Raw genomic sequence first — 14,731 nt, forward strand, 5'->3', positions numbered from 1 at the left:
CAATCTGTAGACAATGTTCAAGCCCTTCTTTGGAAAAGGGCACAGAAACAGACTTTTTCAGATCAGCAGACTCCATCAGAGGTGGAGCGATGGGGTCCTTCTAAAAAAGGTAAAGGTAGTCCCTTGTGCAAGCACCAGTCGTTTCCAACTCTGAGGTGACATTGTTTTCACAACGTTTTCATGGCAGACTTTTTATGAGGTGGTTTGCCATTGTCTTCCCCAGTCATCTACACTTTCCCCCCAGCAAGCTGGGTACTCATTTTGCCGACCATGGAAGGCTGAGTCAACCTGGGGCCGGCTACCTGAACCAGCTTCTGCTGGAATAGAACTCAGGCCGTGAGCAGAGGGCTCCAACTGCAGTACTCCAGCTTTACCACTCTGCGTCACGGGGCTCTAGGGTCCTTCTAATGATTCACAAAAGAAGAACTGGGGTTATGAATTGTTATTGCTACTACTGCACAAGGATTTTAATCCATCAAGAAACTGGATGTACCTTAATTCTTTGAAACAATTAGCACTTTGTATCTTCGGAACTTTTGGAATGGACATGAGACTTTGGTATTGTATTAATGATAGAGAATAGGAAATAAAGCCAGTATACTTTATTGAACATAACTGCATTTATCAAGTGGTTACAAACAAGATGATTTTTGTATACTATAGCTTGTAGTTATTAGCTCATGGTTTTTCCTGTATTGTCTCACCTGGAAGTTGGGAACCCTAAATGCACCTCCCCTCCAACACTGCAGTCAGCTCTACCACTGCCCATCATCTCAAACATTCTCTATAATCAGAAATTCCCTACTTGATGCTTTCTTAAGATGTCCTAAACCAAGAATTGTGTGTATTAGAGAGCAACTTGATTCTTCTGTATGTGCATGCATATGGCTGTTAGCTTATAGCTGATTTGCAAAGTGAAGGGTTGGGGGAGTGAGGCCTTTAGGAAGAAAGTCCACACAAGCTTGGGTGTTTTAGAAAATAAACAGAAGTCCTTTGTTGCTGAGGAACTCCATGCTAAAAGAGCAAGAATGAGAATTTTAGCTATGTATCTAAGAAAGAATACTGAGGACAGCTTGCCCTTATGGAAGTTAGGCAAAGAAGCAGGAAGGTGAAAAGGAACGGAATCCCTAAGAGTAGCAATCTGGGTAAACAAAGAAACAGCAACAGAGCAGAGAACAGGAAGGATACAGAGATAAAGACAGGTTGCTTACCTGTAACTGTAGAACTTTGAGTGGTCATCTGTGCATTCACACTCGTGGGATATAACACCTGCGCCAATCCCCCGAATCGGTACCTAAAAAGCCTGGGATTTTTTCGTGCTTGGCACCAGAGAGCATGTGCAGGCGTCCCAGCATACATGCTCACCGGCGCCAGCACGCGAATCCCGCCAGTTCCTTCTTGACCGCTGGAAGCCCCTAATATAGGGAGACCGTCAGCAGTGGGGAAGGAGGGCAGGTAGTTTGAATGCACAGATGACCACTCAAAGATCTACAGTTACAGGTAGGCAACCTGTCTATCTTCTTCATGGTCTCTGTGCTTCACACTCATGGGAGATTAGCAAGCAAGACATACCTGGAGGCGGAAAGATGGTCAACCAGAGGAGACAGCTTGCAGCACCGCAGCTCCCAGACAAGTCCTCTGCTAAGCATGCACATCCAGAGCGTAGTGCTTCATGAAAGCATGCGGAGAGGACCAGGTGGCAGCCTTCCATGCATCCGTCAGGGAAATGCCTTTCAGGAACGCCACTGACATCGCCATCGCTCTTGTAGAGTGTCCACGAATGGTCCCAGGTAACGGCTTCTTCGCCAACAATAACACAGTTTAATAGTCTCAGTGAGGCACTTTGAAAACTGCTGAGATGAAATTCTGGAATCCAACTTAGGAGCAGCATAAGAAACAAAAAGATGCTGGTCCTTATGGAAATTCTTGGAGCAACTCAAATAAAACAATAAAGCATGCTTAACGTCCAAAGCATGCCACCTATGTTCCTCATCCGAGGAAGGTGTAGGATAAAACGTGGGCAACCAAACTTCCAACTTAAGGTGAAACTGGGAAACCATTTTGGGAAGAAAAGAAACATCAGGAGCCAACGACACTCCAGACTCCTGAAAAACTAGATATGGGTAATCACAACGCATAGCCATAAGCTCCCCTGCACGGCGTGCCGATGTGATTGCTACCAAAAAAGCAGTCTTCCAAGACAGAAGCTGTAAAGAACATGTGGCCATTGGCTCAAAGGGACACCGAGTCAACCTGTCCAAGACTAAAGACAAGTCCCACAGCTGCGGGGGTGACCTTGATGGAGGATGCAATCTGAGCAGACCCTTCAAAAACCTCCTAGAATGAGGGTGTGCAAAAACTGAATGCCCCTCAACTGACTCATGGAACGCTGATATTGCTGCCAAATAAACTTTAACAGACGAAAAAGCAAGACCAGCATCCACCAGAGATAACAAAAATTCAAAAATCACCAATAGTCCTACCCGTTGGGGTGAGACTGTAGGATCAGCTAAAAACTGAAGAAACTTCTGCCACTTCTTGTCATAGGAAGTACGGGTAGACAACTTCCTGCTATTTAAGAAGATGTGGTGGACTCTGCTGGAGAACTCACGAGGTCGATAAGCCACGCTGTCAGCTTCAGGGGAGGCACGTTGTGATGGAATACATCCTGAGCCGACAGAAGGTCTGGTTCCGCCGGAAACTGGTAGAAAACCCCCCTCGCTAGTTGAAGCAAGATTGGGAACCAGTTCTGCCGAGGCCACCACGGTGTCACTAGGATGCAGCATGGCCTCTTTCTTGCAATTTTGTTGACAACTCTTGTCAGCAGTGGCAGAGGTGGAAACAGGTATAGAAACCGACCGTTCCATGGGAACAACAGACCATCTCCCAATGACTCTGGATCCGTGCCCCCCCTCCCCGGAACAGAATAGAGGACACTTCCAATTCCTGGCTGTGGCAAACACATCCAACTGAGGATACCCCTAGAGATGAAACACAGGTTGAAGGAAGCGCCACCTTATCTCCCACTCGTGTGGAGATGCTGACCCCCTGCTCAATGAGTCCGCCTGCAGATTGAGCACCCCTGGGAGGTGCGCAGCCTTTACATAAATGTCGTACTCCAGGCACTCCATCCACAGTTCTAGTGCTAGCGCACAGAGCCGTCGAGAAACTGTCCCGCCCTGCCTGTTGATATAACACAGGGCAGTAGTGTTGCCTGTTAATAGGGCAACTACCTTCCCCTTCACCCTGGGGCAGAAAGACCGAAGGGCGAAATGAATTGCCAGCAGTTCCAGGTAGTTTATATGGCAATGAGGCAGCCAAGGGCCTCCCACACACAGAGAGTCCATGTGAGCACCCCATCCCCACAAAGATGTATCCGTGGTGATCGTCACTGTTGTCATAGGTAAGTGGAAGGGAGCTCCCTGCCAAATGTTGTCTCTGGATTTCCACCAGTGCAGGGTCCTGAGAGTCAAAGGTGGGATTGTAAACCTCTTCCAAGGTGAGTCCCATAAAGGTCGAAACTGTCTGAGAAACCACAGTTGAAGGCCTCTCATCCTCAATTTTGCAAACAACAGCACACTTGTAGTCACCACCATCAGCCCCAGCATCCGCTGCAGCTGTTGTGCTGTGCCCCATTTCCAACTCTGGAGCAGACGCACCAAATTGATAATGTCCATTGCTCTCTGCTGAGGCAGAAAAGCACGGTGAAGGCTTGTGTCCAGCAAGGCCCCTATAAACTGAACTGTCCGTGATGGTGTCAGATGAGACTTTGCCATGTTGACCTGCAGACCTAAGGTGTGGAGAAGATGAAGAGTAGTTGCAATGTGGTCGGAGAGACATTCTTCCAACTCCGCCACAAGGAGCCAGTCGTCTATGTATGGAAAGACAACTATACCCTGGAGACGGAGATGCGCTGCTACAACACTCATCATTTTGGTGAACACCCTTGGTGCAGTACACAGGCCGAATGGAAGAGCCTTGAATTGGAAATGGTTGGAGCCTACTGCAAAACAAAGGAAATGCCTGTACGCAGGATGGATGCTGATGTGGAAGTAGGCATCTTTGAGATCCAACGTTGCCATCCAGTCCCCTTGGTTGATGAGGGGAAGAATTGTTTGCAGTGTGGACATTCTGAATTTCTGGTACACGATAAACTTGTTCAGATTCCGAAGGTCCATGATTGGCCTCAATCCCCCATCCCGTTTGGGAACCAGGAAATAACGAGAGTAGAAGCCTCCCGTTCTGGCCTCTACTGGGACCCTTTCTATGGCTTGTTTCTGTAAGAGATTGTTCACCTCCGCCAGCAGAGGTGGGGAAGGGGGTGTGGTGACAATCACTGACTGAGTCAGATCCTGAACGAAGTCTATTTTGTAGCCTTCTTGTATGATGGAAAGAGCCCACCTGTCTGTAGAGACAGACTCCCAAGCCGGAAGGTATGGGCGAAGGCGAATGGTTGATGAAGTAGGGGCAGCAATGCATGCTACTAGGAAGTCAAAGGCCCAGCTTTTGTGGGCAAGCACCCTTAGATTTGCCCATGGTTTGTGCTGAGGCAAATCTGTTTTGGTTGTTTCCCCTGTAAGGAGACCTACTTTCCGGCTGGGAAGATCGAGGTCTCCACTGCTGATACAAGGAGAATTTCTGGTAGGGCCGCTTAGGCCAGGATTTATACCACTGCTTAGTCTTGGCGGTCCTAGATGAAGTTGGGACACCCAGGTTCCTCGAGGTCTTTATGCTTTTGTCCATCTCTTGGAGGATGCTGTCTGTGGTTGAGCTGAAAAGACCTTCACCCTCGAAGGGCAAGTCCTCCACAAAGGCTCTGGTGTCTGGTTGTAAAGTTGTAGATCTCAGCCAAGAGTGCCAGCTTAGGGAGACAGCAGATGTGATGGTTTTGGCAGATACGTCAACCATGTGTATTGTTGTAGTCAGTTGCTGCTTGGCCACAGCAAAGCCCACCATCTGTAACTTCCTGAACGCAGATTTCTTTTCCTCAACCTTAATTCTGTTGGAAGTACCTGGTATGATGTCCCTGTGCCTCAGACCCCCAGAAGCAAGTGACCACAAAGTAGGCAGGGCAGGCAGGCACACACCAAGCATCTTCCTGTTTACTCTCTAGTCTCCCTTTGAGATGCAGATGAGCACTCCTAGGGAAAAGTAACTTCCTTCCTGCTCTCTCTCCCTCCTTCCATCCTCTTCAGGTCAGAGTTTTGAGGTTCCCAGGAGGTCTTATTGTGAACAGGAAGTGGGAATCAGATTAAAATTTCAGAGATTGAAATCCCACATCCTGAATACTTGCTCCAGTGCTGCAATGCCGGAGTATTGCCCCTACAAAGTGAAGCCTTATGTTGGATCCCAAGTCTCATTTTTCTGGGCTCGGCACAAACTTGTAACATGGATCCTTGCACACCACATGGTCCCATCACATAAAATAATTTCATGGATCAAGAAAGATAAATTTCTATCAAATACTAATGGGTTTACTGTGGGGGCCTCACTGGACCCCCATAGAATGTCACCATGCCTGGGCCACAACCTCTTGCCACAGTTTGTGATGTTGAGCAAACCAGTGAAAATAACGGATGTGATGTCAGCATAGCACAGTAGCCGTATATCTTTTCAGGAGCACTGGATTTGCTGGTTCTAAAATACTTCTGATCATACTGTAAAAATCTGATCCTTAAAACAGTTGGATTAAACTACATGGATTTAAGACCATTTATTTTTATTCCCTTCAAGGGATTAGAATCAATTCAAATCCAAGTACTGTTGTGGAATGGGTCATAAAGCAAACTCTTTCTGTTTCAGTAGTACTAAAATAAAGGTGCAAAATTATCAACTGAGACACTACTGATTTTGCTAGGAACCTGCTGTAGACCTGCCAGATGCCTAATCTCCTAAATGGCTCTTCAATCTAATTCAATGGGTTTCAGCTGTAAATTAAGAAGGATCATGGTTATAGTTGCAGTCTTCTTATATATTTGTTATATTCTCATCAGTGGGAAAGCTCCCACAGCTATTTTGCATGTACAGAATCATGGAAGGGGCTATACAGACCGTCTAGTCCAACCCCCTGCTCAATGTGGGATCAGCCTAGAGCATCCTTGACAAGTGTTCATCCAGCCACTGCTTAAAGACTGCCAGTGAAGGGGGGCTCACCACCTCCTTCAGTAGCTGATTCCACTGTTGAACAACTCTTACTGTAAAGAAGTGTTTCCTGATATCCAGCCAGTACCTTCCTGCCCTTGTGAGTCCTATCCTCTGCTTGCCAACAGGAATGGCTCCCTGCCCTCCCATAAGTGACAACCCTTCAAATACCTAAAGAAAGCAATCATGTTCCCCCTCAGCCTTCTCTTCTCCAGACTGGACATTCCCAAGTCCCTCAGCCTTTCCTTGTAGGGCTTGGTCTCCAGACCCCTCACCTTTCTCATCACTCTCCTCTGCACCTGCTCAATTCTGTTCACATCCTTCTTGAAGTAAGGCCTCCAGAACTGCACACAATACTCCACGTGTGGCCTGACCAATGCAGTGTACAGTGGGACTATGACATCTTGCAATTTGGCAGATATGCCTCTGTTGATACTACCCAAGATCACATTAGCTTTTTCGTCACTGCATCACACTGGCTGCTCATGTTTAACTTATGATCCACACATACTCCAGGTGTGTATGTAACCCAGTGTGTGTGAGTAAGATCTTGGGGTACAGGTGGATCATATGTTAAATATGAGCAGCCGGAGTCACATCACTGTCTCAAGATTTCTTCTGCAAACTGTCCAGAACATATTGCACACTTAATTCTGTGATTGGTTGAAAAATAGTTCTACCTCTTGTAAAACAACAGTGCCAATATGCGTTCCTTTAGTGGCCCCCTGAGCTGATTTGTCCCATAGCAGCAGCAGTTGTATGGTGAACCACGTCCAAATTTACTAGGTGAGATGATCCATCCTGGGCTGATCCAAAGTTTGTGGGTGTCCCCCCCCCCCAGTACCCATCTAGTTCAGCATTCCATTTTTTACAGTGACTAACCAAATGTTTTTGTGAAACCAATGAACGTTGCACAAAGGTGCAGCTGCTTGCACTATGAATGTCCAAGCAAGTGGCATTTAGATCTACACAGACTTTGCACAGGGAGGTTAAATTTCAGCCTTTGGCCACCCTCTTTTTCTCTATTATTCCCTCTAATCCCCACTAAGGTTCTAAGAAATTCATTCTACTAACCATCAGGACATGTTTTATTTGATCAACATGTATATGCAGTGAAGAAAAAAATACCAACTATTGTATAACATGGACAATACTGTTACCAGGATCAAATCTTGGTTTCCAAAATACAGTGGAGAGTAATGGACAGGGCAGGGGCAACCATTCAGGAGGGCTGGCCTGCGACCCACTTTTGGAGTCTTTGTGACCCACTTTTGGGGCCTAGGGTTGCAAATTCTCAGTTGGAGGCAGGAGATTCCCTGGTTTGGAGGTGGTCCTCCCCCTACTTGGTTATCAGAAAGCAGGGGGGTGGTTGAATGTCCACTGGGCTCTCCATGCCTGACCCACATGTCGGGAAACACTGCCATACGACAATGATTGGACTATCCATGTCTTGCTCTTAAACAGAGTTGCATAAGCCTTTTGCATGGCTGAACAGTCCCCCTTGTACTGGCTGGAAAATCTTGATGCTGAATCCCATGAGCCATAACATTGTCTCAACAGCTCATTGGATCAGTCTGCAAAATTCCAGAGCTTATAACAAGAGTGCTTGGATAGATGCCATCTAAATAAAAGATTTAGGGATAATTACCTCCTGTTTCACTGGAAGTACTTCTTGAGGATTGCGGCTTCTGCTGCCATTTCTTCCTCAGATCTCCACTTGCCGGGGGAATCCTCTTTGTCATGATGCTGAAGCTGGGTAGGAAAAAAAGAAAAGTGAAGAATGGGGCTAATTAATCGATGGCATCTGGACACTTCTGAAGTATATAAGGGAATGCAATTAGAAGACACTGAGAGTAGGGAGCTTACGATCAATGGTCAATGGGTCTAAAATTCAAAGGAATAGGAGGATCCTAAGTTCTGGGAGAAACATTTTGGTCAGTAAGTCCTAACCTCATTACAAGTTGTAGCTCATCTGAAATTGTGTGGAACTAAAAATCAAACTAATGAAAGACAGAGGGGAGGATCATCATTAAGTGAGCTTTCAAGGGGAGGGAAACAAAGAAAAGGAAGATCAAGCATTTTCTTGCACATTAGTGAAGTAATAGAGTAATAGCGAAGAAAAGGAGCTGGGAGGTATCCAGTATGACCCTTGCCTCAGCCACAAATTCTCTTGGTGGCCTCAAGCAAGCCTCCATGCTTAGCAATGCAATTCTAAGCAAAATTACACTCTTCTAAGCCCACTGACTTAAATGGATTTATGAATGTAGACATCTGCTTAAGATTGAACTGCTGGCAATCTGTAGTTTGCAGGCATTCCAGCTGTTGTAAGGCTCAGAACAAAACAGCAAAACATTTTGAACACCAGAAGTGCTATTTTTTTAAATACTCTGCTGAGCAACACCTCCTGGTTGTCCCTGGCCCAAAGGATGTGTCCACTTAGCCTCAACTAGGGCCAGGGCTTTTTCTGTCCTAGTCCCTACCTGGTGGCACAAACTCCCACTGGAGATCCAGGCCTTATGGGGCCTGTTGCAGTTCCACAGGGTCTGTAAACCAGACCTGTTCCGTCAGGCCTTTAAGTGAGGCGGTGGACATCACTGAACATCAGTATGGCCTCCCTGCCACATGCTGGCCCATCCATAAGCCTGATTTGAAGTAGTGACTGTTTTTGATTATTATCATCTGTCTTTATTTGCTCAACCAGGGACCAGGTTTTGAAATGGGCTGCCATTTTGAATGTTTTACTCAGGAAACTGACCTGTTTGGTTTTAGCTTGTTGTTTTAGAATTTATGTAATTGTTTTATTCCTGATGTGACCCACCCTGAGCCCATTTTGGGAAGGGTGGAATAGAAATTTGAAATAATAAATAAATAAATTTATGTTTTTCATAGATGGTAGTGGGAGGATGTTCTCTAAAGGGAGACTACTATAGCATTCTTTGATGGCTCTGTCCACTAACAGTCTGATGTAAATGGGAAGGGCATTGTATTTCACATTTGGTTCTTATTTAAACAAATTGGCCAGAAATGTTAGAGGTGAGTCATGAGAAAGAGAGAGAGTGAGTGAGAGAGAGCTTTTTCTGACAAGACGGGAGAGTTGTTGATCTGGTGCATTCAGTCCTGCAATATAACTGTTAAATCATATTGCCTCAGTATAGGATAGCATGCTCTGGGTCATCTGCTGGGAAAACCTAGCAATATTGTCAAAAATAGGGCTTGATGATGCCCCTTCAGATTCAATGAGTGATTCAGAGGTTGGCAGGCTTTCAAAGATCAGAAAACAATGTCAATCATTTTTTGAATCAAAACCCTGAAGTCTGAATGGCATGGATACAAAAATCCAGTGCACAAAAAATGCAGTTTGTTTGCAAAGCAAGTGTCCTAACAGGGCAAACCTACCCTGGATCACAGCCAGATTCAGGATCCCTCTGGACCTTGCTTGTCATGGCCCACACACCAGTGCATAGAGATGAGGAAGTGCACATTTCAGCTCACGACTGCCAAGCCTTAAGGCTTGTCATATGCTCCTCCAACCCCAAAGAGGCCCCCAACTGAGACACACTGACTGCAAAGCCCATAGGCACCCAATCTGGGAACCCCTTCTATCGCTGATAACTCAGGGTGCTTTCAACTCATGTTTCCCCCACCTTTCCAATTAGGGCCTAACCAGCTTTGCCAGGCCTATTTATCCCTCACCCCCTCTGACTACAAACAGCAGGCGAAAAAAGGGGCCTCCTCACTGCCAATCTGAGTAATAATAAAAAGAGGGCAGGTGGGTGGGGAGTTCATGCTGGGCCAAACTGATGATGGAGGGTGGCTATTGACAAACTTGGCTGGCAAGCCAGCCCTTGATTAGCCAGCACTCCTGTGCTGAGCTCCAATTGGCTCCTCCCACCCTCATGCTTCCTTTGAGGAGATGGAGGGGGGAATGCTGTTGAATGAACCATATGACAGCATGAAGTGTGTATAAAGGTCAAGGCAACAATGATCACCACCAAACCACCAGAACCAAAACATGCTATTCCACAGCAGCTAACAAGAAAAAAAAACATAAAAAATGTCTGCCTACTTTTCACAACAACTTCACACTAAGAAACAGGGGTCAGAAAAGGAATCCTTCTTTACAAGCAGAAATATTCAAAGAGCTTCACCATTTACAAGTAATCAAAAGTGACAGTCAGTGCTTATTGGTGGAAGGGCATTTTCTGCTCGAGGTGAAAGGGGCAGGTAATTTATCAGAAAGCCCAAAAAGTCAGACGTCTGCTTGAAGAAGGCCACATCTTAGAGAGTATTTATATTTGTACTGCAAGTTAAGGAGGCTAGTTTAAAAACACCATACATCTTTTTGTACTTGTGGATTGTTGAGGAGAAAGTATAATTTTGACTACAACTTACATTTGTAGAATTGTGTGAGCAGTGTGGTTTTTGCCTTTCAATTAATTTACTACACAGTACTCCTTCTCATCAGGAGAAGATCCTGATGCTAGGAAAAACAGAAGGCAAAAGAAGAAGGGGACGGCAAAAGAAGAGATGGCTGGACAGCGTTACTGATGTAACAAACATGAATTTGAGCAGACTTCGGAGGATGGTGGAAGACAGGAGGGCCTGGCATGACTTTGTCCATGGGGTCGCAAAGAGTCGAACTCGACTGTGCGACTGAACAACAGCTCCTTCTCACCATGTCTTTGCATATTAATACATAATATATTACCATATTAATTTGCTGTAGCCCCTGAAAAGGGGAGGGATGGTGGCTCAGTGGTAGAGCATCTGCTTGGTAAGCAGAAGGTCCCAGGTTCAATCCCTGGCATCTCCAAAAAAGGGTCCAGGCAAATAGGTGTGAAAAACCTCAGCTTGAGACCCTGGAGAGCTGCTGCCAGTCTGAGAAGACAATACTGACTTTGATGGACCAAGGGTCTGATTCAGTATAAGGCAGCTTCATATGTTCTTTAGGGAGGGACGGTGGTTCAGTGGTAGAGCATCTGCTTGGGAAGCAGAAGGTCCCAGGTTCAATCCCTGGCATCTCCAAAAAAGGGTCCAGGCAAATAGGTGTGAAAAACCTCAGCTTGAGACCCTGGAGAGCTGCTGCCAGTCTGAGAAGACAATACTGACTTTGATGGACCAAGGGTCTGATTCAGTATAAGGCAGCTTCATATGTTCAAAAACCTATGCCCTCTGATCTTTTTCATTAGTGGATGCTTTGCAGAACATTTCTGTGCAGTGAACCGGAAATCTGGAGTACAGTGTCATTTCCAGGCTAGGTACAATATTTCCTCAGTTCAGACCGAGCTAGTTTTAAGGCCAAGAGGGTCATTCTTCCTGTGGTCTCCATTCTCTCTTTCTGTTCAAGTTTTACAAGCTCGATGCTTTGATTCAAAAATCAAGTGAAAAAGGACAAACCTCTATAGACCTCAAAACAAGGTACAAGAGTGTGAGAGGTCTCAAAATGGAAAAAAGAGAAAAGAAATGTACTGCAGAAATTCAAAATGAGAAACACCTTGACCCATAAAATAAAAAAATGGAGAAACCATGTAATACAATATATCACCATTTATTTATTGTATGGATTAAGACAGTTGCTTTTCAATTTGGATGAGAGGCAGAATGACATAGTTGTTAGAGGGCTGGGCTAGAGCCTGGAAGATCCAGGCTAGAATATCCACTCTACCATGGAAGCTTGGTTGGTGACCTTGAGCCAGTTTCCTCCATGTGCAGTCACAGGTTCTCTCAGAGCTGTTCTCTCAAGAGCAGTTCTCAAAAGAGCTCTCTCAGCCCCACCTACATCACAGGGTGTCTGTTGTGGGGAGAGGAAGGGAAAGGAGATTGTAAGTATAAACCTAATCATCTCCTCCTCCTCTTCTTCTTTGCCTTCTTCAAGCTGGCCTATGCCACCACCGCTGAATGACTCCGTGACTGAACTTAGAAGGCATTTAAAAAGGCGATGGTCTCTTTAAATGCCTTCTCCAAGCCACGCCTGAATAAAAGCCAAATAGTATTAGCTTTTATTTGGGCTCAGCTATATCAGTAACTGAAAAGAATCTGCAATTTGTTTTTGGGGTTTAAAAAACCTGAAAAATACAGGTAAGGTATTTTTTTCAGGGAGGGATGTTTGCCAGATAAACCAAATGCAAACCCCTAAATCAGTACACTCCTGTTTTTTGTCCATCCTCTAGTCCATCAAATGAGCAGTTAATTCTGGTTACTTATCCTGAGTCTTTGATGTGTCACTTTGCTAGGCTCAGTTTCCCTGTCCAGCAGTTAAGTCCAAATTGATCAATAGACTTCAAATGTTTGGGTCCAGTCCAATTCCAGCTTAGGGGCAAAGTGGTTATGCTGCTTCCAAAATTTTTTTGGGGGGTATAAACAGGTGTCCTTTTTTAGAACAGGGGTGGCCAACAGTAGCTCTCCAGATGTTTTTTCCTACAACTCCCATCAGCCCCAGCCAGCCTGGCCAGTGGCTGGGGCTGATTGGAGCTGTAGGCAAAAAACATCTGGAGAGCTACCGTTGTTCACCCCTGCTGTAGAAGAAGAGGAGCTGGAGCTCATTAGCACAACTCATTTGCATATATTTATGGGGGAAATATTAGAAAGTTTGCCAAATATTAAGAGTTCAGCAAAATTCTCACCGGAGGGCTGAACAATAGAGCCCAGAAGCAAGTATTTGGAGGGGGGAGGGTAAAAAAGAGACAATAAAATTTAGAGGTCCCACGAGCTCCTGCCCAAAATGAAGCCTGGGTATAAACATAGCCTCCCTCAAAACCCAGAGATTAGAAGCAAATTTTTGGACCATCCACCTTCTGCCCCTGTGCCTCACCAACAGAAACCCTTAGAGATTGAGAGCTGGTCTTTGTCTCTGACCTGTATTGTCACCTTTCTTTTGATCGCCACCAGCAATCACTCGGTGCTCAGTGTTGCTGTGTGACCTTCTCCCTTCACTCCGAACCCCTCCATGACTTCCATACTTATCAGATGGGTTTATATGTTTTCATTTGATCCTCTTCACTTTTTCTTTTACTGTTCAGGTGTTAAATTGCTTAGGGTTATAATTACTGTGAGTGAGTGAGTGTGTGTGTGTGCATATTGCGGTCTGTGTTCCTCCTGCTTTTCTTGTGCTATTTCTCTAAACAGAGATTTAAACTTTGATTCTATTTCCCTCCTACTTATTTCTGGAAATCCTCTATTCCCATAGCAATGTGTTAGTCTCAAATCTGGACCTTTGTATGCCTTAGGCATGCCAATCCCAAGGTCCCAGCAGCGGTTCTCCTACTTTCTCAGGCTCCTCCCCACTCCCAGTCAGCTGGCTGATGGGGGGAAGCCCCGCCCCCACAGCCACCATGTGCCTTTCCACCTCCGGAGGCTTCAGACTCCACTTGGAAAGACTTCTGCTCTTGGGGTGGTGTGTTTGTGTCTTTAAGGCTGAATGGGGGTGGAGGGAGAAGGCAGAACAACATGGCTGCCTCCAGTGGCTGTGAAAGCAGCCCAGACCCTCCATTGGTTGCACAATCTTTTCAGAGGTCATTTGTATAGGAAAGGTAAATGTGAACCTTTGGTTGTTCTGTGTTACTTTGAAGAAGTTGGAAGTTCACCAACTGGTGAGTAGAGATGCCAATCCCCAGGCAAGAGCAGGCCCTCCCCCACTTCAGAGCCATCAGAAACGGGGGGAGAGGAGGGAAATGTCTGCTGGGCACTTCATTATTCCCTATGGAGATCGATTCCCATAGGGTATAATGGAGAATTGATCTGGGGGTATCTGGGGTTCTGGAGTGGCTCTATTTTAAGGTAGAGGCACCAAATTTTCAACATAGCATCTAATTATTCTCCTCAAAATGCTCTCCACATTTCAAAAAGATTGGACCAGGGGGTCCAGTTCTATGAGCCCCAAAAGAAGGTGCCCCTATCCTTCATTATTTCTAATGTAGGGAAGGCATTTAAAAGGTGTGCGGTTCCTTTAAATGTGATGGCCAGAACTCCCTTTGGAGTTCAGTTGTGCTTGTCACAACTTTGCTTATGGCTCCACCCCCAGTGTCTCCTGGCTCCACCCCCAAAGTCTCCTGGCTCCATCCCCAAAGTCCCCAGATAGTTCTTGAAATGGACTTGGCAACCCTAGTATACCTAAATACCCCAGAATACATGTCTATACCCCTAACACTCCAAGGGGATACTTCAAACATCAGGAGTTATACATGTGTAGGCCATTTGGGTAAGAATTTCATCAGAATGTTTTGCTCCTAAAAAAATGAGATTTTCTGTAGGGATTAATCTGTAATCTCTTGTTCAGACATGCAAATCACCCCTTAATACTGTTTCTATCAAGTGATAAAAGGCATGTGGGTAAACCTTCCTCTTTTCCAATACCAAGGCTTTATAAATTGTATATCTGCTACTAACCATATGCTTGTGTCTGGTTTCTTTTCTTCATTTTTCTGTGTTGGATTGATTGGTTGTATGAAAACTGACAGCAGAAGAAAATCCTAAAAGCTGGAATGGTCCATTCATTGGGAGGGAAAAACCCTGGAAATACCCAGACCATAATTACTGCAAAATGCCTCGTGAAAGTCAGAATAGTTGAGTGTAGTTTGTAGGCCACAAGACC

At 45.5% G+C, this 14,731-nt stretch overlaps 1 protein-coding gene across 2 annotated transcripts in view; it reads right to left on the reverse strand.

Annotated features, from left to right (window-relative positions):
• The window catches only part of FHIT (fragile histidine triad diadenosine triphosphatase), a 1,817,261-nt gene that overhangs the window by 18,777 nt on the left and 1,783,753 nt on the right, over positions 1–14,731 (reverse strand). For both annotated transcript variants that reach the window (XM_060238269.1, XM_060238268.1), the window contains exon 7: positions 7,790–7,893. In XM_060238269.1, the coding sequence (XP_060094252.1) occupies positions 7,798–7,893 (96 nt within the window). In that variant the 3' untranslated portion in view covers positions 7,790–7,797. The remainder of the gene's footprint in view (positions 1–7,789; positions 7,894–14,731) is intronic.

This window comes from Heteronotia binoei, chromosome 5, assembly GCF_032191835.1.
Source record: "Heteronotia binoei isolate CCM8104 ecotype False Entrance Well chromosome 5, APGP_CSIRO_Hbin_v1, whole genome shotgun sequence".
Classification (NCBI taxonomy): Eukaryota; Metazoa; Chordata; class Lepidosauria; order Squamata; family Gekkonidae; genus Heteronotia; species Heteronotia binoei.